The sequence below is a fragment of the Mandrillus leucophaeus genome, unplaced genomic scaffold, assembly GCF_000951045.1.
Source record: "Mandrillus leucophaeus isolate KB7577 unplaced genomic scaffold, Mleu.le_1.0 Scaffold101, whole genome shotgun sequence".
Classification (NCBI taxonomy): domain Eukaryota; kingdom Metazoa; phylum Chordata; class Mammalia; order Primates; family Cercopithecidae; genus Mandrillus; species Mandrillus leucophaeus.
In genome coordinates, this window is record NW_012098210.1 from 217,468 (window position 1) to 244,013 (window position 26,546).

The following is a 26,546-nucleotide window of genomic DNA, read 5'->3' on the forward strand; positions in this document are numbered from 1 at the left end:
GACAACCTCGCGGATCTTCTCTGTGGTTCGTCCTTCACCTTGGCTTTATCTCCTTTAGCATCCCCTTCAGCCTTTCTCTTGGGCATGGTGGCGACGGCGGCGGGACGTAGGTGCTGGACGCGGGATGCAGCGCGCGCGGGCTTTGGTCGGTCCGGGGGTCGTTCTCGCCTCTTCTTCTTCCTATAATTTGATTTTTGATTTTAGCTATCCTTATTAGTGCAAAGTTTTATCTCATTATAGTTTTGATTTGCATTTCCCTGAGGACTAATTATGCTGAGTTTCTTTTGATGTGCTTATTGGCAATTTGAATATCTGCTTTGGAGACATTCTTTATGTATTCTAAATTCAAGGCCTTTATCAGATATGTACTTTGCAAATATTTTTCCCATTCTTTGGGTTATCTTTTTACTTTCTTGATAGTGTCCTTTGAAGCATAAAAGGTTTTAATTTTTAAGAAGTCCAATATATCTATTTTTTCTTTTGTTTCTCATGCTTTTGATATTATGGTTAAGAAGCCAATGCAAAATCTGATGTCATTAAGATTTCTCCCTATGTTTTATTATAAGAGCTTTATAGGTATTTTTAGGCTTTCAAACCATTTTGAGCTAATTTTTGTATATTGTGTGAAGTAGGGGTTCAACTTCATTGTTTTCTGTGTGTGGCTATCCAGTTGTTCCAGCATTATTTGTTGAAAAGATGCTTCTTTCCTCATAATCACACTTGTTGAAAATCAGTTGACCACGACCACAGATACATGGGCTTGTTTCTGGACTCTCTCTTTTTCACTGGTCTATAGGTCTATCCTGTTCCAGTACCATATTACCTTGATTGCTGTGGATTTGTAGTAAGCTTTTATTTTTATTTTATTTATTTATTTTTAGAGATGAGATTTCACTATGTTCACCAGGATGGCCTCAACCTCCTGTCCTCAAGTGATCCTCCCATCTCAGCCTCCCAAAGTGGTGGGATTATGGGTGTGAGCCATTGCGCCCAGCCAGTAGTAAGGTTTGAAAGAAAAACCTGTGTTATCTTACTTTATTTTTCAGGATTGTTTTGGCTCTTCTGGGTCCTTCATATTTCCACATGAATGTTAAGATCAGCTTGTCAATATCTACAAAAAAGTAGGTTGGGATTCTGATAAGGATTTTGTTGGATCTGTAGACCAATTTGGGAGAATAATGCCATCTTAACAATTTTAAATCTTCCAGTCCATGAAAATGGGAAAATTCTCAATTTATTTACATCTTCTTTCATTTCTTTCAACTTTTTTTGATAGTTTTCAGAGTATAAATTTGCACTTCTTTTGTTAAATGTATTTTTATTTTTAGTGTTCATTACAAGTGTGTGGAAATGTAATAGATTTTTGTATATTGAACTGTATTCTCAAGCTTGCTGAACTTGCTCAGTAGTTTGAATAGTTTTTTAGTGGGTTCCTTAGGATTTTCTATATACAAGAACATGTCATTTGTGAATAGAGATAGTTTAACTTCATCCTTTCCAATTTGGATTGTTTTTATTACTTAATTGTCCTGACTAAAAATTTTGGTACAATGTTGAGTAGAAATGGTGACAGGAGACATCCTTGTCTTGTTCTTCATCTAATAGGGACAGCTTCTAACCATCCTCATTAATTAAGACATTGGCTGTGGGTTTGCTAAATATGATGTTAGCTGTGGGTTTTGCATCCGTGTGCTTTATCAGGTTGATAAAGTTCCCTACTATTCCTAGTTTTTCTAGTACTTTTTTAAATAGAAGAATTTTAGATTTTACCAAATTCTTTTTATCATCTTGTGAGGATTATGTGGTTTTCTTTTTTATTTTATTGATATTGTGTTGTATTAAATTAATTGACATTCAGATGTTAAACCAGCCTTGTATTTGTGGGATAAATCCCACTTGGTCAACATGAATAATGCTTTTTTTATGTTGCTGGTTTCAGTTTACTAGTATTTTCTTAAGGGATTTTTGTGTCCATATACATAAGATATATTTGGTCTGTGTTTTTTTCTTGTGATATCTTTGTCTGGTTTTGATATCAGGGTAATTTTTTGTTACCAATTTAATCTATTTTGTTGTTATAGGTATCTTGAAATGCTCTATTATTTTTGGGCCAGTTTTGGTAATTTTTGTGTCTTCTAGGAATTTGTCTTTTTCATCATATAAACCTAGTTTATAGGCACACGTTTTTTCATAGTATTCTTTAATATTTCTTTTTATTTCTGTAAGGTTACTTATAATATTCCTTCTTTCATTTCTGATTCTAGTAATTTGAGTTTCCTTTTTCAATCTTCAGTTCAGCTAAATAAATAAACTTGGGAAATTTTCAACTATTCTTTCTTTGAATATTTTTTCTGCTGTTTTCTCTTTCTCCTCTCCTTCTGCTATCCCTATTACATGTATGTGGTGTGCTTAATGATGGCCTACGTTTCTCTGAGGCTCTGTTCATTTTTTAAATGTTATTTTCATTTAATTTTTCTCTGTTCTTCAGATTCCATAATTTACATTAATCTATTTCAAATTTGCTAAATCTCCTTCTTAAAATCTACTGTTAATTCCCTCTAGGGCAATTTTTCTTTCAATTGTTATACTTTTGAATAAGAAAATTTCCATTTGGTCCTTTTTAATAATTTCTATCTCTTTATTGATATATCTTATTTGATGCAACATTATCATCTTACTTTCCTGTACTTATTTAATCATGGTTTGTTTAATCACGTTTCTTTGAATATATTTGTAATGGTTACATCAAAGGCTTTGCCTGTTAAGTTTGACATCTGGTGGTCATAACAAGCAGTTTCTGATACCTTTTTTTTTGGTTTGTTTTTGGTATATGTGTCATATTTTTCTGTTCTATTGCATGTCTCACTTTTTTTGAAACTGGACATTTTACATAATATATTGTAGAAACTCTGGATATTGATCTCCCTCACAACCACCAAGGCTTGTTATTGTCATCTGCTTGTTCAGTTGTTGAGTGACTGGATGGATTATTTTGGTACAGTTGATTCCTCTTCTTTGCCATGGGGTGTAGACTTTGACAAGGAAAAGGGAGGTTTTGGTTCAAATATCAGACTTTTACTTTTCTTCCCCAGTTTTAGTAGTTTAAAAATTATTTCTTCATTTATGATATGCCCTTAATACTATTTCCAGAGACTCTAAATATTTTTTAAAAATGATTTTCACCAGTTTCCATGGAGTGGGCCCTTGGAACTTCTTGTGCTGTTATGCCACCCATAAGGGTCTATTTCAGTTGTTTTAAGCTGTCAAATTTGTATCCATTAGTTACACCAACTACAAGAAACTAATACATAGCTAAGTATTTTAAAAATATATATAAACATTTTTATTTATTAAGAAATGGCATAAGTTTGGTACATTTTTGACTCAGAACATTTGAATGTTAATAAGGATATTGAACTCATTCACAGTATTCTCCCTCTAAACAGCTGTCATGCACTCCTACACCTCCACTCTAACTAGAGACTTCTTATTAAGAAGAAGGCAAAGCCATAAACCCAAAGGGTTCTGAGAAGAGTCTACTGGGGTTCCAGTACCCATAGCCTGGAAGACAAGCCCATTAGCCTTTCAGAGGCTCAACTTCCTCATCTGATAAGGTAGGGTGTGGACCATGTGGTGGATGAACATATTTTATTTTCAACCTGCTTAGCATTTGTTCCATTGGGTTGACTGCTTATCTCTCATGGCATCTCATCTCCCTAGCAACAAAGAATAAAATGTTGACAACAAGGCATACAAAAGGCTAATATGGATAGTTCCCTAGAACTCATTTGTGAAGGTTGGTAGGAAAAAGTTCTCTTTCCACATCGGTTGTAAGATGGGGGAATGAATATCAACACTTTCTGCATTTATTTTCACTATCGTATACTGAAGGTTTTTATGCAGCAGGAAAGAACAAAGCCATGAAGAGATTAGACAATGTCAGAGAGCCGTAATCTTGGTAACACTAAGCCCTAAATCCAATGCTTTAGTCCCTGGTTCCAAAAGTTCTGCCTTGAATACTGTGAGTAACCCAGAATTCTCTGCAGGTACAAAATCAATCAACTCATATTTTTGGTTGAAATTAATGCATTTGATATTCTCTCTTGTAAGTAAATGTTCTTCACTAATATAGAGCATACTGGACTGGGTCCAGACAGCCCCACCTCTTTATTCCCTACTATGTACACTCCTGAAATCTCCCTAAGTTAGGTTCCTCATCTGTACAGTGAGTACAAGCATCCAGCAATTCAAATGTTGCTATGTAGATAATATAGATGAAATGTTTGGAATATAGTAGATGCCCAATAAATGTTAGCATTATTGTATGACCAATTTAATAATTTCTCAGGCTGGATATTGCCCAAAGTTCACACGGCACCACAAGTAGCAAAACACTAAGAAAAAGGCTTTGGATGCAGAAAACATAGATTTGTACTTGCAGTTCAACACACTACAACACATTGTGGGATGTGGGACCTTTATTATTCTTGTAGCCTTTAGGACATTGTTGATTTAAGCAAATTGGCTTAGCAAGGAGATGTTTTCTTTCACATTATTGGAAGTCCAGAGGTGAGATTGGAACAAGGAGCAGTATGGTTGTGCATATTGTCAAATCTACACTGGTTACATATCTGCATTCATCTAGACTTTTTCTCAACCTTATTCCCCTCATAGTCATAAGATGCCTGCTTAAAGAACCTGGAGCAACACAATTGCTTGTTTCCAGCCAAGAAGGGGAAGAATTGCTTTAGATTACCAGATTTCTCTGCAAGCCTGTATTTTTCTCTGATAGACCCAAACTGGCCAAGTTCATCCCATATTTGAGTAAACCTCTAGCAGGGAACATGGAATTATACTAGTTGGCTTAGGTTAGTCATAGGGGGTGGATTGAATATTGAGAAATCAACCAAAATAGCTCTCATCACTCAGCACTCAACCTTTTGAGTCTTTTTTTCTTCCTGTAAAATACCTAACTCACAGTTTGCTGAGAGAATTAAAAAGATCAAATGTATGTTGTACCTTCAATAATATTTGGCACATAGCAATTGTTGAATGAATAGAAGACGTAACTGCTGAGATGATATTATACTCCAGGGGGTATGAGATATAGGAGACATACTGACCTGTAACAAACACCTGAGTGCCCTGACCTGATTGGTACTCCTCGGTAGCTTTCCCTTTTATGAACTTCACGCAATAATAGGTGCCAGCATCAGCAAGAGAGATTTCATGGATGCGGATGGAAAAGTCTGTGTTGCCAGGCTTGTTGGTGTCTCCAATCTCTTTTACTCTGGGAAAGTGACCTTGTTTGAAATTGTAGATTAATTTCCGGTTTGGCCCTGTTCCCTTGAACCACAAGACAGGTCCATTTGGTAAGGTATCTGGTACGCTGCAACTCAAGATGATTGACTCCCCAGTTGATACAGTCTGCGACATCTCTGTTTGTTGCACATGGAACATATGTGTGGCTCCTGGAAAGAAACTGAAAATCATTTCTCATTTCCCCTTCTCTGGCTTAAGCATGGGTACAGGTCATGGTTGGGCCTCATTCATTAATTCTTTTAACGACATGCATAAATGCCCATGCACTGAGTAAAGAGAGGCCTTTGCACATGGAGGCAGCTTCTCCCCAGAGTGCTGAAGGAGGGGAGTTAGTCCAGAGGACCAGATGTATTCCTCCTCAGTTCCATTCCTCAGCCCTCAACCACGGTAACAGGAGGACAGGAAGGGAGAAGGGGGAATTATCAATGGGTAATGTTCATGGAGAAAGACTAGTTCCCCTATCCATCTAATTGCCTAGAGTCACTCGGTACATTTGGAACTGGGTTCAAGTCCTGTCCCTCAACCCCACATCTCCACTGAGTTTGGGATTGGCCTTCCTCTCTCCTCTGAAGGGTGATTATTCTCTGAATTTGTAGAGAAGTTCATGCTGAGAGATGTGGAGAAGTTAAAACAATTAAAGAATGAGGTGGTCATGGCAACAGCATATAGTTCCACTGCTTATCTCTTCAAGAGAAAGAAGGGAGAGGGTTTCCTTTCCTTGACAAAAAGAGATTAGAACCTCAAGGGCCCTCTACAGTTTTGGAGGTTCTAACCGGCCACCCTTTACCCTCCTACACAGTCATCATCACTACCTTACAATGTGTCAGGTCCTGGTGATAATCTCTCCTATTAAGCTTGGTTGTCAAAACCACAGACTGCCTAAGGAGCAGGTTAGAGAGAAAGGGAACTCCTGGTTGGCAAGGCCAGGAGGTAGTGTGGGAAAGCAGTCTGCATTGACATTATGTAACTTAAGGGAAACTTGTGGATTTTCCATTGCCATTTGGGCATTATGGAATGTGTCTGGATTCAAGGGAAACATTACTGGGAAGGTCAGTTCTCCTGGAAGAATAGAGGGACACCTAATATCACTATATTTCATGACGTTAATTCAGGGGTGGTGAGGAGAAGGAATTACTGGTTATCCTGGGAATAAAAATACTTGGAATGAAAGAACAGTGGGGCTGGGCGTGGAAGTCTCAGGACAGACCTGGGAAAACTCAAGTGTCAGGAAATGACTCAACCCCTCTGGGAAGGCTTTCTGCAAAAAAGACTTTGGAGAGATCGATACACAAGACCCCTCCTTCTGGTCTGAGAATTCCCCAACAGTGCCAGGCCATGGTAGGAGATCACATCCACTCATTGACTTGTATGGGGAATGGGAATGTGATCTCAGACTGGACTGTGGTGACCACTCAGGTACTTGCTATCAGGCCCCAATCACATTCCAGTTGGTAATGGGAAGGTGAGTGGGATCATGGAGGCATGTAGAGAGTCTACCTGCCTGAAGAGCCCTTTGTTTTGGCCCAGGAGATACTGGGCATTTTGGGGAAAACTTCACCTATGTTGATATTCGATCAGAAGCTAAGATGTGGCTGCTAGCATCTGTGACTGGAAGTTTGGGGTCATGAAATAAGTCATAATATACGCAATGCATATACCTGGGCCCAGGTTTCTTCCTAGAACCTTAGAAGTCAGTCAGCCTTCTAGGGCCCAGTTTTCTTACCATTTAGGCCATGTAGTGCACACATGTAGTTGCACTTTGCATACCCAGTATCTTTTTATTTTTAAGTGTCTCCTATGTCATGGGTTCTGGTGGGGTTGGCATCAGGGAAGGATGTGGCTTGTCAACATAGCTTGATTCAATATTTGGCACAGGTTGTCCAGAATGGCTTACTAGAAAGGCCATTGGTAGAAACCTAGTCTACAGGGTAGTTTGTGGATAAAGGAGCACAGCGTTCAGTATGTAGTGATGATTTGGTACACGGTGAAGGATTTTAAAGAGTCATCTTCATAAACCCAGGGAATAAAGTGCATCAGGCTGTGCTCACCATTCACATACACGATGGTGCCTGGACCAGAGAAAAACTCCATGTCAGGGTGTCCTACCCTTAACTTCACACAGTAGTAGGTGCCAGCATCCTCTGGCAACACGTCACGGATGCGAATGGAATAGTCAGTTTGATCGACCATTGTGTTTTCCACCGGAGTTACTCTGGGGAAGTGGCTTCCATTGAAACTATAGATTAATTGTTGTCCTGGCCCAGTGCTCTTGAACCACAAGACAGGCCCTTCTGGGGACAGAGCAGACATATTGCAGGCCAGGGTTAGGACATCTCCAGGATTGACTGACACTAAAGTCTGAGGCTGGTTCACCTGGAACTCTTCATCTGAAGTTCCTGGAAAGAAACGTGGAATCATCTCTCATGTTCTCTGTCTTGGCTCAAGATGCTCTGAGGGTCTGGTTATAGGTCAAGGTGGGATCTCAATATGATAGTTTTATTTCAGCATCATGTGATGGCACCAGTCATATAAAAATTACAATGCTAGGTGCCATGTGAGGTGAAGGGGAGGGTATCAGTGTACAAATAGGAGAATGGCGCTTTCCTTCTGCATTGGGGCATGAGGATGGCCTGCAATATATTAGGCACTAAATAAACATATTTTAAATAAATATATGAATATATTTTTATTAAATGAGAATATACAAAATATAATTTGGGTCAGATTTTTCTAATTGTCTCAGAATCAGGGATACGGCCCCAGCTAAGGACAGTACGTTGATAACCAACATACTGAATACGGAGTGCATATGGAGTGACCTGCATATGGAGGCAGCTCCCTCCAATACCAGGTCTTCTATGGTGTGAAAGGCCACTCATTCACCTCTCCCAGAGTACACACTGAGGCATGCATTCTCAGTGAAGTTACTATTTTCCATAAAAGGTGACAATTGGTTTTTGGAGTATGGGAATATCTTAGATGTTACAATGGTTGGTTTGTCAATGCTCAATCCTACCCAATAAAATCTTATTCCTTACTAGTTAATTGCTCTTGTCACGTGTTCTTAGGTATCACACAAGCCACACTGACATTGAGTTCATGGCAGATACACAAAATGTCTCCAAGAGAAGTTCTACAAAATTGCAGTGTTATTCATGATAGCCAAAATATAGAAACAACTGAAGTGCCTATCAATGTATAAATGAATAAAAACGTGATTATACACACACACACACACACACACACACACACACAGTGGAACACTATTTATCCTTTAAAAATCAGAAAATTCTGTCACTTATGACACCATGGATATTATGGTGTGAAATAAGCCAGGTACAGAAAGACAAATACTGCATGATCTTGCTTATATGTGGAATCTCGCTTATATGTGGAATCCAAAAAAGTCAAACTCAAAGAAGTAAAGAATAGAATGTGGTTACCAGGGTCTGGGGTGGTGGGGAGTTGGACAAGGAAATGGGAGATGCTGGTCAAAGCCTATAAAGTTGTAGTTAGACACGGGGAATAGGTTCTGATGATCTATTGCACAGCATGGTGATTATAGTTAATGCATACTTCAAAATAGCTAAAAAAGTAGATTTTAAAAGTTCTTACCACAAAGAAGTGATAAGTATGTGAGGTGATGGATATGTTAATTAGCCTGATTTGATCATTTCACTGTATATACATGTATAAAAACATCACATTATACCACATAAATATATACAATTGTTATTTGTCAATTAAAACCAAAATAATATTTAAAAAACCACCAAGTTGTACACCTTTAAAAACAAATAAGTTCTACAAAACAATGGAGGACTTTATTTTTGTATGATTTTGCAATCTTACTAAGTGTATTCCTTTTCTATTGCTGAATAACAAATTACCACAAACTTAGTGGCTGAAAACAACACATATTAATTACTTCACAGTTTCTGTCCATTTGTAATTCAGGTATGGCTTAGCTGGGTTCTCTGCTTCAAGGTCTCACCAAGCTCCACTCAAGGTGTCAGGTGGGCTGTGTTCTTATCTGGGGGTTTGACTGGGGAAGTGTTCATTCTAAGTTCACTCAGGTTGTTGGTAGAATTCAGGTCTTTGTGGTTGTAGGACTGAGGCCTTCAACTTCTAGGGGCTTCCCTCAGTTCCTTGCCACGTGGGCCTTCTCACAGGCAGTTTTCAACATGGCTCCTTGCTTCTTTAAGGCCAGAAGTTGCAAGAAAAACTCTAGTGTGATAGATCTTATACAACCTAACATACTCGAGGGGGTGACAGTGCATCACTTTGGCCAGATTCTATCAGATAGAAGCATGTTACACACAACACACAGATAGAAGCATGTTACCTGAACAAAGAGATTTGCAACAGACATGGCCACTGGGAGATTTTGTCAGAATTGGGGGCCATCCCAGTGTAGTCTTACATAAGAGTGGGATAGTTGGGAGTCACCTTACAGTCTGTGTGCCACACCCAATAAGTACAGTTAAAAATTCAAGTGAGTTTTACTAGCTTTCAGTGTCTTAAGTTAGCTTTTACCTAAATATTTTTAGTCATCCTTAACTCTGCATTGAATAAAAAGAGCAAGCTTTATACTTACCCCTCCTATGTATAAAGCACAGACAGATATAAATGCAGTACATAAACCAACAAAGAATATATCTAAGTTATTAAAATTTCATGTTGAGGCTATTATGAGTTGAATTGTATGCCTCTGAAATATACGTTGAGATCTTTTTTTTAATTAATTAATTATTATTATTATTATACTTTAAGTTCTAGGGTACATGTGCATAACATGCAGGTTTGTTACATATGTATACTTGTGCCATGTTGGTGTGCTGCACCCATCAACTCGTCAGCACCCATCAACTCGTCATTTACATCAGGTATAACTCCCAATGCAATCCCTCCCCCCTCCCCGCTCCCCATGATAGGCCCCGGTGTGTGATGTTCCCCTTCCCGAGTCCAAGTGATCTCATTGTTCAGTTCCCACCTATGAGTGAGAACATGCGGTGTTTGGTTTTCTGTTCTTGTGATAGTTTGCTAAGAATGATGGTTTCCAGCTGCATCCATGTGCCTACAAAGGACACAAACTCATCCTTTTTTATGACTGCATAGTATTCCATGGTATATATGTGCCACATTTTCTTAATCCAGTCTGTCACTGATGGACATTTGGGTTGATGAATGTGACCTTACTTGGAAATAGAGTTGTTACAGAGAAAATCAAGTTAAAATGAGGTCATTGAGGTGGGTGCTAATCCAATATGGTGCTTGTTTTTATATGAAGTGGAAATTTGAACACAGAGACAGACATACACAGGAGTAAGATGATGTGAGGATACAGGGAGGGTGGTGCCACCTGCCATCCAACAAATGTTTGAGGCTACCACTGCCAGAAGCTCAGAGAGAGACATAGAACACAGTCCTCAGAAATAACCAACCCTGCCCACACTTCAATTTTGAGTGTCTAGTCTCCAGACCTGTGAGAAAATTAATTTCTGTAATTTAAACCACCCAGTTTGCAGTACTTTTTAAGAGTAACCAAATACAGTGGCAACAGAGAAATAAAAAACTGAATTTCACAGAAAGAAGTGTAAAACATGCCAGGGGCCAGGCGTGGTGGCTCATGCCTATAATCCCAGCACTTTGGGAGGCTGAGGCGGGTGGAACTCTTGAGCTCAGAAGTTTGAGACCAGCCTGGGCATCATAGTGAAACCCCATCTCTACAAAAAAAGACAAAAATTAGCTGAGTTTGGTGGCACGTGCCTGTAGTCCCAGCTACTTGGGAGGTGGAGGCATGAGAATCACTTGAGCCCAGGAGGTGGAGGTTGTAGTGAGCCAAGATCGCACCACTGCACTCCAGCCTAGGTGACAGAGTGAGACCCTGTCTCAAAAAAATAAATAAAAATAAAATAAAATAAATTACACATCCTTTGATTCCAGAGGCTGGAGGGTGAGAGCTATGATGGGTGCTGTGCCCAGCCCTGTGACCATAGGTGTGAGTCCTTTACCTGAACAAAGAGATTTGCAACAGACATGGCCACTGGGAGATTTTGTCAGAACTGGAGGCCATCCCAGTGTAGTCTTCTGAGTTCTGCCTGTTCTGGGATAAGACGAAGAAAACTCTCCCAAAGGAAATTTTATGGGAACAGGTGAGGGAGAGTTCACTAAACAAGAAGAGGGGAGAACCCACCACACACACACAATAAGGCCCCACTCACCTGCCAGTTCAAGCAGCAGATACAGCAGTAAGGAAGGCAGAGATGGGTGGAGTGGGGAGGCAGGGATGGGCATTGTGGTGAAACCTGGAGCTTGCTCTGCCTGAATGTCTGTCCTGGAGACGCGCTTGACTCAGTTCTCTGAGCAGAGAGGACAGTTCTTGCCTCTGTGATGTCAGAGGAAGGGGATTGTGATGAGAGGAAAGGTCAGGGGACTGGGACACTTTTTCCTTTGTGATTATAAAATTGAACAGACAAGGTTGCTTCAAGCTAAGAAGTTGCTGCTGGAAATATTTAGCATTGCTGGGACTGGGAGTCTTGACACCCACAGACTTATACTCCTTCCTGAGTTTTATCCGATCTCAGAGGTTCTCCCCAACTTCATGGCCTTTGCCTATCTAGGAGCCTCAGATACACAGGCTGGACCAAGGCTGCAACCTCATGATGGGCATGTGTGGGTCTAGCTCCTGCATGAGCTCAACATCTGGGCCTCTCTGAGCTGCACAGCTGAAGAAAGAGACAAGATATCTATAGCCTCACCCACTTGATAAGAGTTGAACTTTACAATGGATGCCCTTTCTTCCACTCCAGAGTTGTCAGAGGTAAAAAACAAGCAATATCTGCTGTGGGCTCTTGGCTTTTCTGTAGGTCCCTCCATACACTACTAGGAACTGCTTCCTTTTTCCTTCCTGCAGAGGAATCAGGCATGGCTGAGAAAGATATTCAAGTTGTGGAGGTGATGATGATTTGTGCTCTAGAGGATGGACGGGGCCTGCAGGGAAGGCGGAGCTGTGGGGAACGCTCTCTAGGAGGGAGAGTGACATGCCTACAAACACCTGGGAAGGTGAGGGCTGCCTCTCCTGCTTGGACTGGACCTGGGACCAGCTCTCAGGGACGGGATTGGAGGAGCAGAAGAAATGCTCCCAGAAAGAGGGAGGAAGCAGCATGTTGACATCCTTCTCTCTCAGCTCTGGAATGGGTTCTCCCTAAGCACAAAGGTTGCGTTCAGGGACCCTCAGCCCACATTCAGCTGGTGACCCTCTAATGTCCAAGCATCCATAGGCAGGAACGGGCTGCCATCCTGTTTCCCCATTGCCTCCTCATGACTTGTGCCTCCACCTCAGGGACCAGCTAGATGTCAGGGCCAGGAGAGGTGTTAGACCCTCTAGGAAAAGAAAGCAAAGCCAGGCTGGCACATTCCCTCTGAGATGACAAAACTCCCCATCCCCTGGTGATGTCATCATCCTATCCCATTGTCCTGAAATGATGAATTCCACAAAGGAATTCCAATCCATGGCCCCTGCTTGGAACTAGACAGGAACATTCCTCCAGCCTCCTTCATCCTCCCCTTCCCCTACTCTGAGGAATCTTCTCACCTTTCATTAGACTCTAAGTTCCTTGGAAAGTCAGTACTCACAGGTCAGTACCCAAGAGTGCCGGCTTTTGAATCAGATATAATCTAGGTTAAAATCCTGAATCCACCCCCTAGGAGCTGAGTAATCTTGGGGCCATGATGCAGACCTGTATATCCTGCAACCATCTTGACATCTTCATTTATGTGTGTGTGTGTATATGTGTGTGTGTGTGTGTGTGTATATATATATATATATATATATTTTTTTTTTTTTTTTGAGACGGAGTTTTGCTCTTGTTGCCCAGGCTGGAGTGCAATGGTATGACCTCGGCTCACTGCAACCTCCACCTCCCGAGTTCAAGCAATTCTCCTGTCTCAGCCTCCTGAGTAGCTGAGACTACAGGCACCCACCATCATGCCTGGATAATTTTTGTATTTTTAGTAGAGACAGGGTTTCACCATATTGGTCAGGCTGGTCTCGAACTCCTGACCTCAGGTGATCCACCTGCCTCGGCCTCCCAAAGTGCTAGGATTAGAGGTGTGAGGGTGTGAGCCACTGCACCTGGCCCCTTTGTATACCTTAAATATTCAAGTTTGAGTTTCAGATCTGCACTCACAAACCTTATCTTCTCCCACACCATGCCTGTTTAGTATTTGGTACCATCATCTATGCAGTTTGTCAGACCAGGAAGGGACTCAGGTTCTGTACCCTCACTTATCCACTTGCTACCAAGTAAAAGGGGGTCGCTTCCTGATATGCTAGAAGCCAATACTGTGACACCAGGCTTTTGAGAAACGAAAAGATTTTTATTGCAAATTGACTAACAGGAAGACAGGAGTCTAGCTCAAATCTAGCTCCATGTGCTAGCTTCAAGGCAGTAGCTTTATTAGAAAAAGTTTCGGGGGTGGATTCTGGGATTAGTATGATTTATGAAAGGAAAGGGGAGGTCTGGAAAGTCCTTGGGCAGGTACGGTTATCTCTCCATGCCTCTTCACAGGTTCCATGTACAAAACCCTGGGGCATTATTATGAAATATGTGGTAGAAATTCAGGCTGTGACATCAGCAAGCTCATTCTGAGCAAAATCCAGTTGGCCATATTGGTTCCAACAGATTTTAGTCAGTTTTGTTATCTTACAAGTGGAGGAAGTTTCAGCAGTTTAGCAAGTTGTTTTTTTTTTTTTCTTATCTGCTATCCTGTAAACTCAAGAATTTCTGTTAGTAATTGGTTTCTTTAACTCCTTGGGGGCATAGTTTCACACTCATATCTTGCCCCTGCCAGGCCCTATTGGACTTACCTCCTAAATCCCTTCTGAATTAATCTTTCTCCATCTCTATCATAATCTCTTGCCTGAATAAAAACAATTGCCTTCTCACTAGAGTATCCCCATTTTTATTTGCCCCCTATAATCTCCTTCTCCTTCTTCAGCAGACTGGTCTTTTTACAACATAGATTTAATTATGTCCCTCTCTTGAATAAACATGTTTGTGGATTCTCATTAACCTGGAGGTACTATAAACAAGGCCTTCTTCCGTGACTGACTTGCTCCCTTAGAGATGAAGGGATCCCCACCTTTCTGATATGTAGCACAGCCTCACTGTCCCACGCTGGCTTTCCTGGGAGACAGACTCTGGGGTGAAGATGAGCAAGTAGGTTTTTTTTCAGGGAGTACTTTTAGGATCAACAGTTGTGGACGGGAGAAGAGGGAAGCAGGATTGGGGAGAAAAAGAAGCTGGGCTGCAATGAAGTCCCAATGAAGACCTCAGCTGACCTTGCATGGAGCCTGGTACTAAGACGTTCCTCCAGAGTTGCTCTGAGTTAGGATAAGAGAGCTGGGCCTTTATACGACTAAGTTGATGAGTCCGATGAGAGGTGGTCTGTTCCCAGATATGACCTAAGCAAGGGTTCTCCCTTCAGCTGAGACAATCCCAAATAGGGCTGATGCTGAGGACCATCTCCATAGCCAGGTGCCTCTCAGCATCCATTACACTCCTCTTGGGAACAACTTGTTCCTGTGAAGACTTGGGCTCAGGACATTATTCACTCACTCATAGTCAGGTCCTCAGAGCTATCCCAGCTCACCCACATAACCCAAAGTTTTCTGATCTCACTTGGTCTGACCTGGGTTTTACTAATGGGAAAAGTTTAGGGTGAGCATCACGGGGGACTGAGAAGCCACTTTCTCTGGGATCTGAGTGCCTAGGTCTGGGGTGAGCTCTGGTAGGGGACAGAGGAAGGACGAGAGGAAAGGAAACTTCAGGCTTGTGAAGTGAGATAAAACTTTGGAATATTTACAAAGTCTCCCTACCACACATTTCTTTGCATTGCTCCCCACGGGGTGCAAGAGGCAAATAAAACCTAGCTGAGGACAAGACGTTAATTTTTTTAATAGACTTAATTTGTTAAGGACAGTTTTAGATTTACAGAAAAATTGAGCCCTATCATTAGCATCTTACATTAGTATGATAAATTATTGTAATCAATGAACCAATATTGATACATTATGATTAATCAAAGTTCATAGTTTATTTAGATCTTTTCTTTTTACCTAATGTCCTTTTTCTGTTCCAGCATCCCATCCAGGATACCTGTTACATTTACTTGTCATATTTCCTCAAGCTTCTCTTGGCTATGACAGTTTTTTAGACTTTCCTTGATTTTGATGACCTTGACCATTTTGAGGAGTTCTGGGCCTGATATTGCAGGATACCTCCTTATTGAAATTTGTCTGATGTTTTCCTCATGATTAGATTGGGGTTGTGAGTTTTGGGGGGAAGGTAACAGAGGAAAAGTGTCATCTTCATCACATCATATTAAAGGTACATATTAGTGACATGATTTATGATTGTTAATGTCGATTTATAACTGTTGATGAACTCTTGATCACCTGGCTGAAGTTGTATTTGTCAGGTTTTTCCACTGGAAAGTTATTTTTTTCTCCTTTTTTTCATGCTGTACTCTTTGCAAAGAAGTCACAATGCACAGCCCACACTTCAGGAGTGGAAGTTATGTTCCACCTCCTTTAGAGTGGAGTGTATAAATAAATTATCTGGGACTTTTCTGCACTGGAGATTCTTCTCTTCTTCCCCATTAATTTATTCAATCATTTATCTATATCGGTATGGACTCAGATATTTATTTTATACTTTGGATTATAACTCATTACTACTTTACTTATTTTTTTTGCTGACAGTGTTCCAGTTTTGTCCTTTGGGAGCTCTTTCAGTTGGTTCCTGTGCCCCTTTGATGTACTCCAGTCATTGTGGGTTTTGGTTTTGGGGTTGACTTTGTTTTCTTTTTAGCACTTTCTTACTTTCTAGAGGATGTTTAATTTTTGATGGAATGTTTTAAACAGAAAGAAGAGAGAGTAGTCTTTAAAGAAATAGCTTGAGAATACAGCACACAAGCCAAGTGATCAAATGAAGAGAAGTTTTCTTTTGAAATCCAACACCTAGTAGAAACCAATGGCCTCAATGATGTATTCACTCATTTTTAAAAATTGACAGCCTATTATATGGCAGACACAGTTCTGGCAACTGAGGATACAGATAATTCTCCCCCACTCCCAACCTGCCACGATAGAACTGACATTCTATTTGTGTAAGATAGACAAATACAGGCAGTTCTCACTTTGGTGCTGACATGCATGCATGTTACTTACCATAGTTTAGTTAAGTAACATCAGTCCCACAACACAAGTCTCGAAATTTAGGTGCCATAGTAAATTTACTGTAATTTGCATAGACTGCAAATTTCTGGGCTAGCTCTTCAGTCCACAAATCACCATGGAAATAACAAAAGCTCGTCATGATCAGTAACCAGTCATGCTGCGTCTTTCAAAGTCTGTTGGTGATTGGTCCTTATGAATCTCCTACTTATACAACAAAGCCTATAGTTGGATTGCCTCCTTGTCTCCCAGTGATGAGCCCATATGACATTTTACAGAAATGAATAATTGAAAGAGGAATTTTGCAACCAAGATGACATTACAGTGAAAAAATGAGAAGTGAAAATGCTGCAAGTGAGATTCAAATTGAATGTGAGTGGAATTCTAGAAGTACAAATAGTTGACTATGGCAATGTAGACCCTGATGCAGGAACTTCAGATAGGCAGCCAGAGGGAGGTAGTAAAGACAAACTCCCACAAATGGGAGAGGAGTGGTAACAAAAGGGCTGAAGATGTCCCAAAGGTTGAAATACTAGCAAAAATCTTCACATGAAAGGACTTTCTGGAGTGATTTCACAATATTGAAAATGCAAGGGATAACATGTTGGAAGCTAGTCCAAACTTAGAAAGATGGAAAAACACGAAGGTATAATAGAAATGATGCTTCCTGGTTGGGCATGGTGGCTCATGCCTGTAATCCCAGCACTTTGCGGGGCCAAGGCAGGTGGATCACCTGAGGTCAGGAGTTTGAGACTAGCCTGACCAACATGGAGAAACACTGTCTCTATTAAAAATACAAAATTAGCTGGGTGTGGTGATGCATGCCTGCAATCCCAGCTACTCAGGAGGCTGAGGCAGGAGAATCGCAGGAACCAGGGAGGTGGGGGTTGCAGTGAGCCAAGATCACGACATTCCACTCCAGCCCGGGCAATAAGAATGAAACACCATCTCAAAATAAATAAATAAATAAATAAAAAGAAATGATGCTTGCTCCGTGTATTAGCCTACTCTCACACTGCTATAAAGAACTACCGGAGACTGGATAATTTATGAAGAAAAGAGGTTTAATTGACTCACAGTTCCACAGGCTTAACAGGAAGCATGACTGGGAGGCCTCAGGAAACTTACAATCATTTTGGAAGGAGAAAAGGAAGCAGGGACCTTCTTTACATGGTGGCAGAAGAGAGAGAGAGAGAGAGCGAAGGGGGAAATGTCACACACTTTCAAAAAACCAGATCTCATGAGAACTCACTGAGATCTTACAAGAACTCACTGTCACAAGAACAGCAAGGGGGAAGTCCGCCCCCATGATTCAGTCACCTCCCATCCCACAACACATGCAGATTACAATTTGAGATGAGATTTGGATGGAGACACAGAGGCAAACCATATCACTCCATATCAGAAATATACAAGAAAAAGGCAAGCACTCTTCCAACTACTCTTGATACATTTTTACAAAGAAATAACACTTGAACTCTCAATGTTTCTAATGCTTTGAATTGCAGTGCACAAATAAATATTTATTTCATTATATTTTCATTGTCCTCTACATTTGTAACTGAGAGTGTGAGAGTTTCTAATATTTTGACAAAAAATGGTAAAGGTCACAAACTGATAATTGTTTTTCTAATTGGATATGGAGAATGCTTTCCTAGGTTTCAGGTTGCACAGTCATTTTTGCAATCCTGCACCGCCATGAAAAGTGAGAGCTGCCTGTATTCAGCATAATACTTATGTAAATAAGGGCTAAAAAAATTAATTAGGATAAGAGAAATGAGAATGCTGGGACAGAGAAAAGAAATAACATTTTCTACAGGGTAGTTTATAGAAGGTGCCTTTAATAAAGTGACATTGAGCAGAGACTGGAAGGAGGGAGAGTGGGAGCCATGTGGCTGTGTTGGGGAAGAAGCAGAGAAGTGATATGATTTGACTTTTCCAAAGAATTGCTGTGGCTGAAAAATGAAAGCCAGAGGAGTGGTCCCAAAAGAGATGATGCTGGTTGGGACAGGGAGTGGTGGTGGAAGTGAGAAGTGTGCAGATATGGATGTAACTCAGAGGTGTCCTGCAGCAGGCTTGGACTGGCCCTTGAAAACCAATTGTTAAATTTCAGGAATTTTGCAATCTGGTTGTTTAAGTGTTGGCAGTGTGAAATTGGTCAGGTTGGAAGTTATTACACTAGAGAAATTGGCAAGCACTACAAAACAGCTTTCGGTTTTTCCCTTTCAGAAAGTCCACTGTTAAACATTTACCATCGCATGTAAGTGGACATAGGCATTTTGTAGGCAGAATTGAATACAAGTTGTAAAGGGAAGTCAAGGAGGGCTCCTCGATGTTGGAGTGTGGCAGCATTTCTACCATGAGCAGCAGGACTGGGAAGGCTGCAGGATGCTAGAAGAAATACTGTTCCCATCTCAGAGAGAGAAGGTAGAGCTTCTTTCTTTTTGGATTTGAGGGATAGCATGCTTGGACAAAGAGGAAAGAGAATCATTTTTTTCTTAAAATCGGTATAGGGGTTCATGTGTATTCAGGAGGCAATAGAGAACCTCAACAAGGCTGGGGGAGTTGGAGGGGGCAGGAATCCAGAAGATGGGATAACTCTTGAGAGCCTGGAGAGCGTCTGTGGTTTATGGTCACTCCCAAGGCGACAGATGGGAGGAGTCCTGGTGTGTTTAGATTTGGCGTGTTTCTCACCTTCTAGGGAGGTGCCGTGAGTCAGTGCCCAGAGCCCAATCCCGTGGCCCCTGCTCAGGACCATGAATGGAGACACTGCTCTGGGGCATCAACGTCTTGTGAAGGAGCAACAGGAGCCTGTGGGCAGGCAGATGTCATGGGAGAGGAGGCGTTTGCGGCTGAGTCTGGAGAAACTTCTCGTTGGCTCCTTCTCTCATGTTGAGCCTCTCAAGAAAGGAAGGAGGCAGCAGAGACTGAGGGTCCCACATGGCAGGGGAGGAGCAAAGGAGCTGTGGGAAAACACATCCACATTTATTCATCTGCTCATCATTCAAGAAATGCTTCTTGAGAGTCTGTTATGTTTCTGGGGCTGGTCTCTCGGGATGCCTGTTCTGGGGGGACAGGCAGGCCTCAGGTAGGACTCTGCCAGCTCAGCCCTCCTTCCAAGTCCTGATGCGCCCCCCCTCCCTCCCTTCCACTCAGACACACAGAGGATCAGAGCAGGAGTAGCCCTCAGAGCAGCCCATCTGGGGATTCTCAACATTACTCTACAAGTGGGGATTCCTTTAGCCCCATGGAGTCCTAGCAGTGGCCTGGAAGGGACCACCCACTCAGTTGGCCCTCACTTAGACCCCTCTGTCCACCTTTTCCATGAGACTCCAAGGGCACTGGGGACACCTCTGAACCCCCTTGAAGCATCCCAACTCCTGCACACCTCCTGTGGGTCGGGAGTCCCACACAGGGTTCCCTGAAACTCTTAGGTGTCATAAAAGAGCCCTGTCACCTTCTGTAAACTCCACTGACCCTGAAGCTGCATGGCAAGTGAGCTGGGCCCTCCTGCTGGCCTTGCCCTTCTCGGCAGCCCTTGGTCAGTCCTCCCTCTCCCACACTTACAGTCAGGCCTTCTGTTTCCAGCAAATGTAGACGGCAGAGACACCAACCACCAGTAGCACCTTGGGGCCCAGGAGGAGAGCTACGAGGAGTGGAGCAGTAGGAGCCAGCGCCAGGCCTGGAAATCAGGGAAGAGGAGTAGCCATGAGAGGAGCTACCTGGGAGCTCATCTCAAGGGCCTCCACTTACCCCATCTGAGGCTACCTGGGCCCATCAGTGCTCTGAGGCTTTTGAACTTGCATCCGGCTCTGGCTTCCCTGACTCCAGCCGAAAGCAAAGGCCAGGGAAAGTGGCTCCTCATTCTCACTCACCCTGTCCCAGGCTGTCAGCTTATCCTCCTGGAGGGAAAAGGTGGAGAGAGTGTGTACTCAGGTGTTCATACATATGGCAACTGGGTTCCTCACTTGATCCTCACAAGCCTGTGGGGCAGGGATTATTATTCCATTCTGATGGGAAACTGAGGCCAGAGAGTTTAGGGAGTGCCCGGAGATTAGTGGGATCCAAATCTAGGGGAGCCCATCATTATGTCCCCCAGGGTGACTCCTGAGTCCAAGACAAGTCCAACACCCCAGGGTCATAAGAATGATTAGGAAAGGGTGGGCAGGTGGTGTGAGGATGGATTCAGAGTGAGAGAGCTGCGTGCTGCCCTTCTTAGCCCCAGGGGTATTTGGATGACCCCATATTCTCATGATCTCAGGGAACCCTCCAGGGACAAGAACTAGTGAAACCTGTTGGCTGGAAAAGACCCTGGTGAGTCAGGGAAAGGGCCTCATGCTTGGGAGGGCCTCAGACATCATCTATCCCACCTCAACCCTAGAGCAGATGTCATCTGAAATTTCTCTGTTGGACACAGAGAGTCAGATCTAAGGAAGCACATGTTTGGACTCTGCATTTTTTAAACAAGGGGTTTTGGCTGTTAAAAGTAACAAAGGTATTATTTTTTTCTCTTTTTTTAAAATTAAATGGTGCTGGTGGGTCCTTAAGGAAGGAAGGGAGACCTCAGCATCTGTGGCCGCTGGGGTGTTGCAGGCCGGCAGTTCTCAGCTGGGTGGTTCTCTGGGGCTTTCTCTCCCTTGAAGACAGCTGCACTGCCCAAATTTACTCCTTCTAGAGGGGAGCCCATGTGAGAGATAGACTGCACTGGGAATATGAAGGGCTATCCCCTCCCCTCAATTTAAAACAACTCTACAGGACCCTCCAGCCTTTGGCCTCTCTGCAGGAGCAGCTCCGTGTTTGTCCTGCCTGCACTGTGGCTCAGCACCTCCCTCCTCCTACACTCCTGCCTCCTCATTCCCTGAGGCATGTTGACCCTGACAGCACTCTAGGATGCTTCCTGCATTCCTTTATCCATTCCCAGTTGGCCTCCCAGAGAAACTGACCTTGGGAAGTGGTCTGGAAAGCAGACTCTAAAATATAAGTTTGGAATCTGATTACTCATCAGCTGGCAAGGAGGATCCCAGGGCTGGTGGTAAGTGGGGCTGGACAAGCCCTAACTTGCTTTTGTGTTGCAACTGATAACACTTTCACTGGCAGTAAACTGGGATGGTGTAAACCCAGGAAGGAAATTCCTTGCCCTCAGCCTTTTGAAAACAGATTGGGAAATGGTAGTTATAAGAACTAAGGTGTCAGCTGTTGCTGGGCATGAATCCTTGGAAGAAAGACAATGAGAAACTAAGAGTGATTGATCATGAGTTAAGCTTCAGTGCTGAAGCCAGAGGACTTCTTGGCAGCACTGTAGATTCTTATTTTTTGGAGCCACAGGGCAGAAGGAATAGAGGATTCCGTCCTGGGCATCATAGAAGAGTAGCAGAATCATAGTGGAGGATGAATCTCAGTTTCAATGGCTGCTATGCTGGGGTAGGGCCCTGATGGGGAAGTTGTGGGACCCTGAGATGTGGGAGGAGACATTTGGGTCAAAGCACTCAAAGATTGTCAGTTAACTTAGGAGTTGCTGGGGACAATTGCAGTAGCATAGCTACTTGTCTCTATAAATATCCTCCCCAAGCCAAAAGAAGAAACAACAAAGGAAAAGTAAATTCTACACAATCCAGGCTGTAAATATTACTTGAAGAGAGAAGGCCAAACTGCAAAATGACTGTGAGTCAAAAGGGAACACTCATCCAACCCTAGTGTACAGTCTCTCACTAGGCTCCCACGCCACTGACGCAGCACGTCACAGAAGGCATCAGGCAGTTTGCCTGCCAGCCTAGACAACCTAAAATGCATTTCCAGACTCACTATATGAGCCAGGATGCTATGTCAGACACACTGAAAGCACCCAAAAATGGCAGCCCTGGTCTGAGCGCCAGTGGGTGGTTGGAAGTCTAAGGAAAAACGCAACCTTGTCCAGATGGTACAGAATCATCTCATCCTGTGCTACCTTGACAAGTACAACTATGAACCCAAGAAATATCATGAGGAGCAGGCATAGGAGAACTTCCAAGGTTGAAGAGCAAGGTTAAGAACCTGAGGACTGAGGAACAGCCCAGCAGCCAGACACCAGGGAGCCAACCCCCAAATACCAGCCCCCAGCCATGGAAAGTAATGAAGGGAGGACACAGAAAAGAGGAAGTCTCAAGTCAATAAACATAAACTTCCACTTTAAGAAACTACAAAAAGTAGGGCAAAGTAAACTTAAAGCAAACAGGAGTGATAGGAATTAATAAAAAAAAAAAAAAAGAGAGAGCAGAACAGATAATCAATGAAACTGAAAACACAAAAACAATACAAAAACCCACTGAAACAGAGTCGATCTTTCAAAAACACCAATAAAATGGGAAAAACCTCTAGCATGACTGAAGAAAAAGAAAACAGAAATGGCACATTTTCAGTATCAGGATGAAACGTGGGATACCATTGTAGACCCTGTAGATACCATTGAGTTATAAGAGGATATTGTGAACAACTCTACACACATAAATGTGACAACTTAGATAAAATGGACCAAAAATTATACAAAACACAACTCACCAGGACTCACTCAATAGGAAATGAAAAGTGTGAATAACCCAAAACTATTAAGGAAATTGAATCTATGATTTTAAAATACCCAAAAATATTCCTGAGGCCCAGATCTTTCATAGGAAAACATAAGCATTTAAAGATAAATTAAAACAAAATTTGATACACAGGGAAATGGAGCTGAAAAGTTTTGGTAAAATTTGAATGTATACTCCATTTTAGATGATATGAGGAAAGTATTTTAATAATTTAATGAAATTTAGTTATTTGAATGTTTAAAATGTCAGTGGACAATGACATTGGTTTTGTGAAAAATATCCTTGATCACATGATCACTCAAGGTGCAACTGCAGGTGCATGCGTGAGCAAGTTTTCAGCGGACGTGACTATGCACCTTCCACACATCTGTGATGATTGGGGACATTTTTTCTTCTCTATGTCCTGTCTTTACTCTTCCAGCAGGCAGGGACATGAACAAATCAGTGACTCAGCACTGACCAGGAGATGATGCAAACATCATACTGTTTTGGAAGGAACTTGAGTCCTTATTCTTATTTTCTGGCACCTCAGGGCAGAAAGAATAGAAGGTTGGGCCCCGGCCATCATTGGAAGAGTAGCAGAATCACAAGGGAAGATGAATCTCAGCTTCAATGGCTTCTATGCTTACATAGGGCCCTGTTGGGGAAGCTGTGGGACCCTGAGATGTGGGAGGAGACATTTGGGTCAAAGCACTCAAAGATTGTCATTCCACTAGAGGAGAGAGTCCCCCTCCTGGTATTATATGAGAGGGAAATAAGACATTTTTTGATTATAGAGAGGGTAACCACTGGCCAAATTCAGGTCCTTGGGACAAAGCCCAGCAGAAGGCGAGAGTTTCTCTAATTAGCACAAATTCCCAATATAGCCTGGTAGTGAGCCTGTCCTCAGGGACCAGATTTACCATCATTAGTTTGGACCAATAACCTGATGTAATGGCCAGAATCTTCAACATCATCCCTCATCACTTCCTGAGTCCTGGTTTCCCCTTTAGTAAAACTCCAAAGTCACTGGGTGTTTGAAGCAGGAAAGGAGATCAGAGATGAACAGGAATTTGCACATGGTCCATGCGCAGAGTGACTGGGATTATTGTTGGTCAAATATCACCATCGGAACACAGAAGAGGCCTGTGCTGTGACCAGGTCACCTGGGGGCCTGCTCCAGGTTTCAACTTCACTTGTCTTTCTGAAATTTATACAGCAGATGCCGGAGACTGCTGGGTGAGGTCACAGATGCGGATGGAAAAGTTTAGGATAAAACAGAGACAAGGTAGAGGTTAGAAAGTGTAAAGGGGAAGGTGGGGCACTGATGAGACATGCAGAAGAAGGCGAGACACAGGACTTCATAAACAAATGCATCACGTCCCTCTCTCCTTTTTCCTTTAATGTATATCTACGCCAAAAGATTGATCAAGGTGTGCATCAAACGCTTGATGCACAGTTTCTCTTGTAGGTGGGTTTTAAGGGTGTCTGCAAGTTGCCAATTGTCACCTTGAACCTTCTAAGTAGTAGTGACCCGTGGAGTGTAGGATTTGGGGTCATGGAGCTGACATTAAAATTTTACTTTATATTTATAGACTTCTAGCTTATTTTATGATAAGCATGAATACTACTTTTAACATTAAAGAAAAAGACAAAATTTAAAAATGGGAAGTAACCACACCATGGGTGACGTCTGAGTCCTGCTCCTTCTGGTGCGCTGAGATCACCAGGGTATGGCTTTTGCTGACCGCTGGCTGCCCATCATGCTCCACCTGGCAGGTGAGCACCACACCATCCCTGTGGGCACAGGTGTTCACCAGGAGCCAGCTCATCCAGTTGTAGGTACCATCCTTGTTTTCTGTGAGGGTCGAAGCCCTTTCTGTCTGGGACACATTTCCATTCTCCAACCAGGTCAGCAGGAGTCTCTGGGGGTAGAAGTTGCTCACCTGGCAGGTGATGTTCGCATGGTTGTCTGCCCTCATGAACTGTTGAGTAACCTCCAAGAAGGGTGGAACTGAAACAGCACAGGGAAGAAGCTGTGACCTTGTGGCACAGACAGATCACAGGGAGGGCTCCATAATGTAGCTCCCACCACCACAGTGAGGGGGTCACCAGGACAGTGCTAGGCAGGCAGCATGTGCTCAGACATTGAGGGTGTTGTTTGCATATGAGTGAAATTACTAAGCACAGTGCCTGGCACACAGTAGGTGCTGAAGGACTGGTAGCTCCTACTAGGCTAAGAATGAGTGATATCTACAAGCACCACCCCTGGCATACAGTTGGAATGTAAGAACTGTAGCAAAATCAGTGAAATCGCCAAGCACATAGGGATTTGGCTCCTAGTAGGTGCTCACTAATTGTAGTTGCTCTTGGTGAAATAAATGAAACTCTCTAGCACAGAGCTTGGCACATGGTTGCTGGCTCCCTCACAGCTGCCATTAAAATGATAGTAAGTGACCGGCACACCTAGGTGCATGGCAGGTGGCAGCATCGTCAGGGATTAGATTCCAGGCCATTCAAGATCTAGAGCAGTAGCCTGTGGAGAGGGGAGTGGACTTAGCAGCCAGAAGTGGGCTTAGGCTGGGTTTGAGGGTCTTCTACCTCGGATGGCCTCAGACAAGTTGGCAGTCCCACGAAGAGGGTCCCCCTGCAAGGTGACGTGGGCCACCTCGCAGATGACTTGAGAGTGAACGTCTCTGCGGGTCAGCACCACCCTGGCTGTGCTGCGGATGCTGTAGGACACACTCTTTCCTGCGGGGTCCACGCTGGTCTGGAAGTCTGAGAGCTCGTTCCCATTTTTGAACCATTTCAGGGTGATGTCTCTGGGAGAGAAGCCGTGGGACTCGCAGGTGAAGCTCACTGTGTGCTCAGCTGTGGCCCTCACTGCGGGGCCCGATACCACAGGGGCAGAGGGTTTGGCTGCAAAAGGAGCATCGATAAACAGGAGACATATCTGAGATGACCATCACTAACGATAAGCGTGTGACACGTTAAGAACCTTCTGAGACGTTCGTTTTTAATCTCTCTAATAATGTCGGGAGGGCAGTCTCCTTTTCTCATTTTACAGCTCAGGCCACAACAGCTCTGAGAGGTGAGAACCAGCCCATGGTCAGACAGTGAGTAGGGGCAGGTCCCAGAGGGAAGTCCAGGCCTGAGTTCAAAGTCCTCTCCACACAGGGTGACTTCCACCAATCTTGGCATAGGAACAAAATTACTGACTGGTCTCCCTCCTTGTTAATAACTAGTCCTAGCCAGCCTCCCCCGGAGAGCTCACCAACCTCAGAGAGGGCATTTATAGAAGCCAATGTCAGGAACAGTGGCAAAGTGGCACCACCATGAGAGCTGCAGCCAGGCTGCTTAGCCCAGGAGAGGGGTGGCCTGGCACACCCAGTTCCTCATCTGCAAAATAGGAGGACAGCATTTCTACTTCCTGGGATGTC

At 42.9% G+C, this 26,546-nt stretch overlaps 2 protein-coding genes across 2 annotated transcripts in view; both read right to left on the reverse strand.

Annotated features, from left to right (window-relative positions):
* Positions 1-12,969, reverse strand: part of SIRPD (signal-regulatory protein delta) — a 30,425-nt gene extending 17,456 nt beyond the window's left edge. The window contains exons 1-3 of the mRNA XM_011975408.1: positions 12,920-12,969; positions 11,547-11,710; positions 5,124-5,471 (exon numbers count right to left, since the gene is read on the reverse strand). Of these exons, the coding sequence (XP_011830798.1) occupies positions 5,124-5,471; positions 11,547-11,619 (421 nt within the window). The 5' untranslated portion in view covers positions 11,620-11,710; positions 12,920-12,969. The remainder of the gene's footprint in view (positions 1-5,123; positions 5,472-11,546; positions 11,711-12,919) is intronic.
* An 11,522-nt stretch (positions 12,970-24,491) lies between these two features.
* Positions 24,492-26,546, reverse strand: part of LOC105535307 (signal-regulatory protein beta-1-like) — an 11,154-nt gene continuing 9,099 nt past the window's right edge. The window contains exon 3 of the mRNA XM_011974343.1: positions 24,492-25,120. Coding sequence (XP_011829733.1) covers positions 24,765-25,120 — 356 coding nt within the window. The 3' untranslated portion in view covers positions 24,492-24,764. The remainder of the gene's footprint in view (positions 25,121-26,546) is intronic.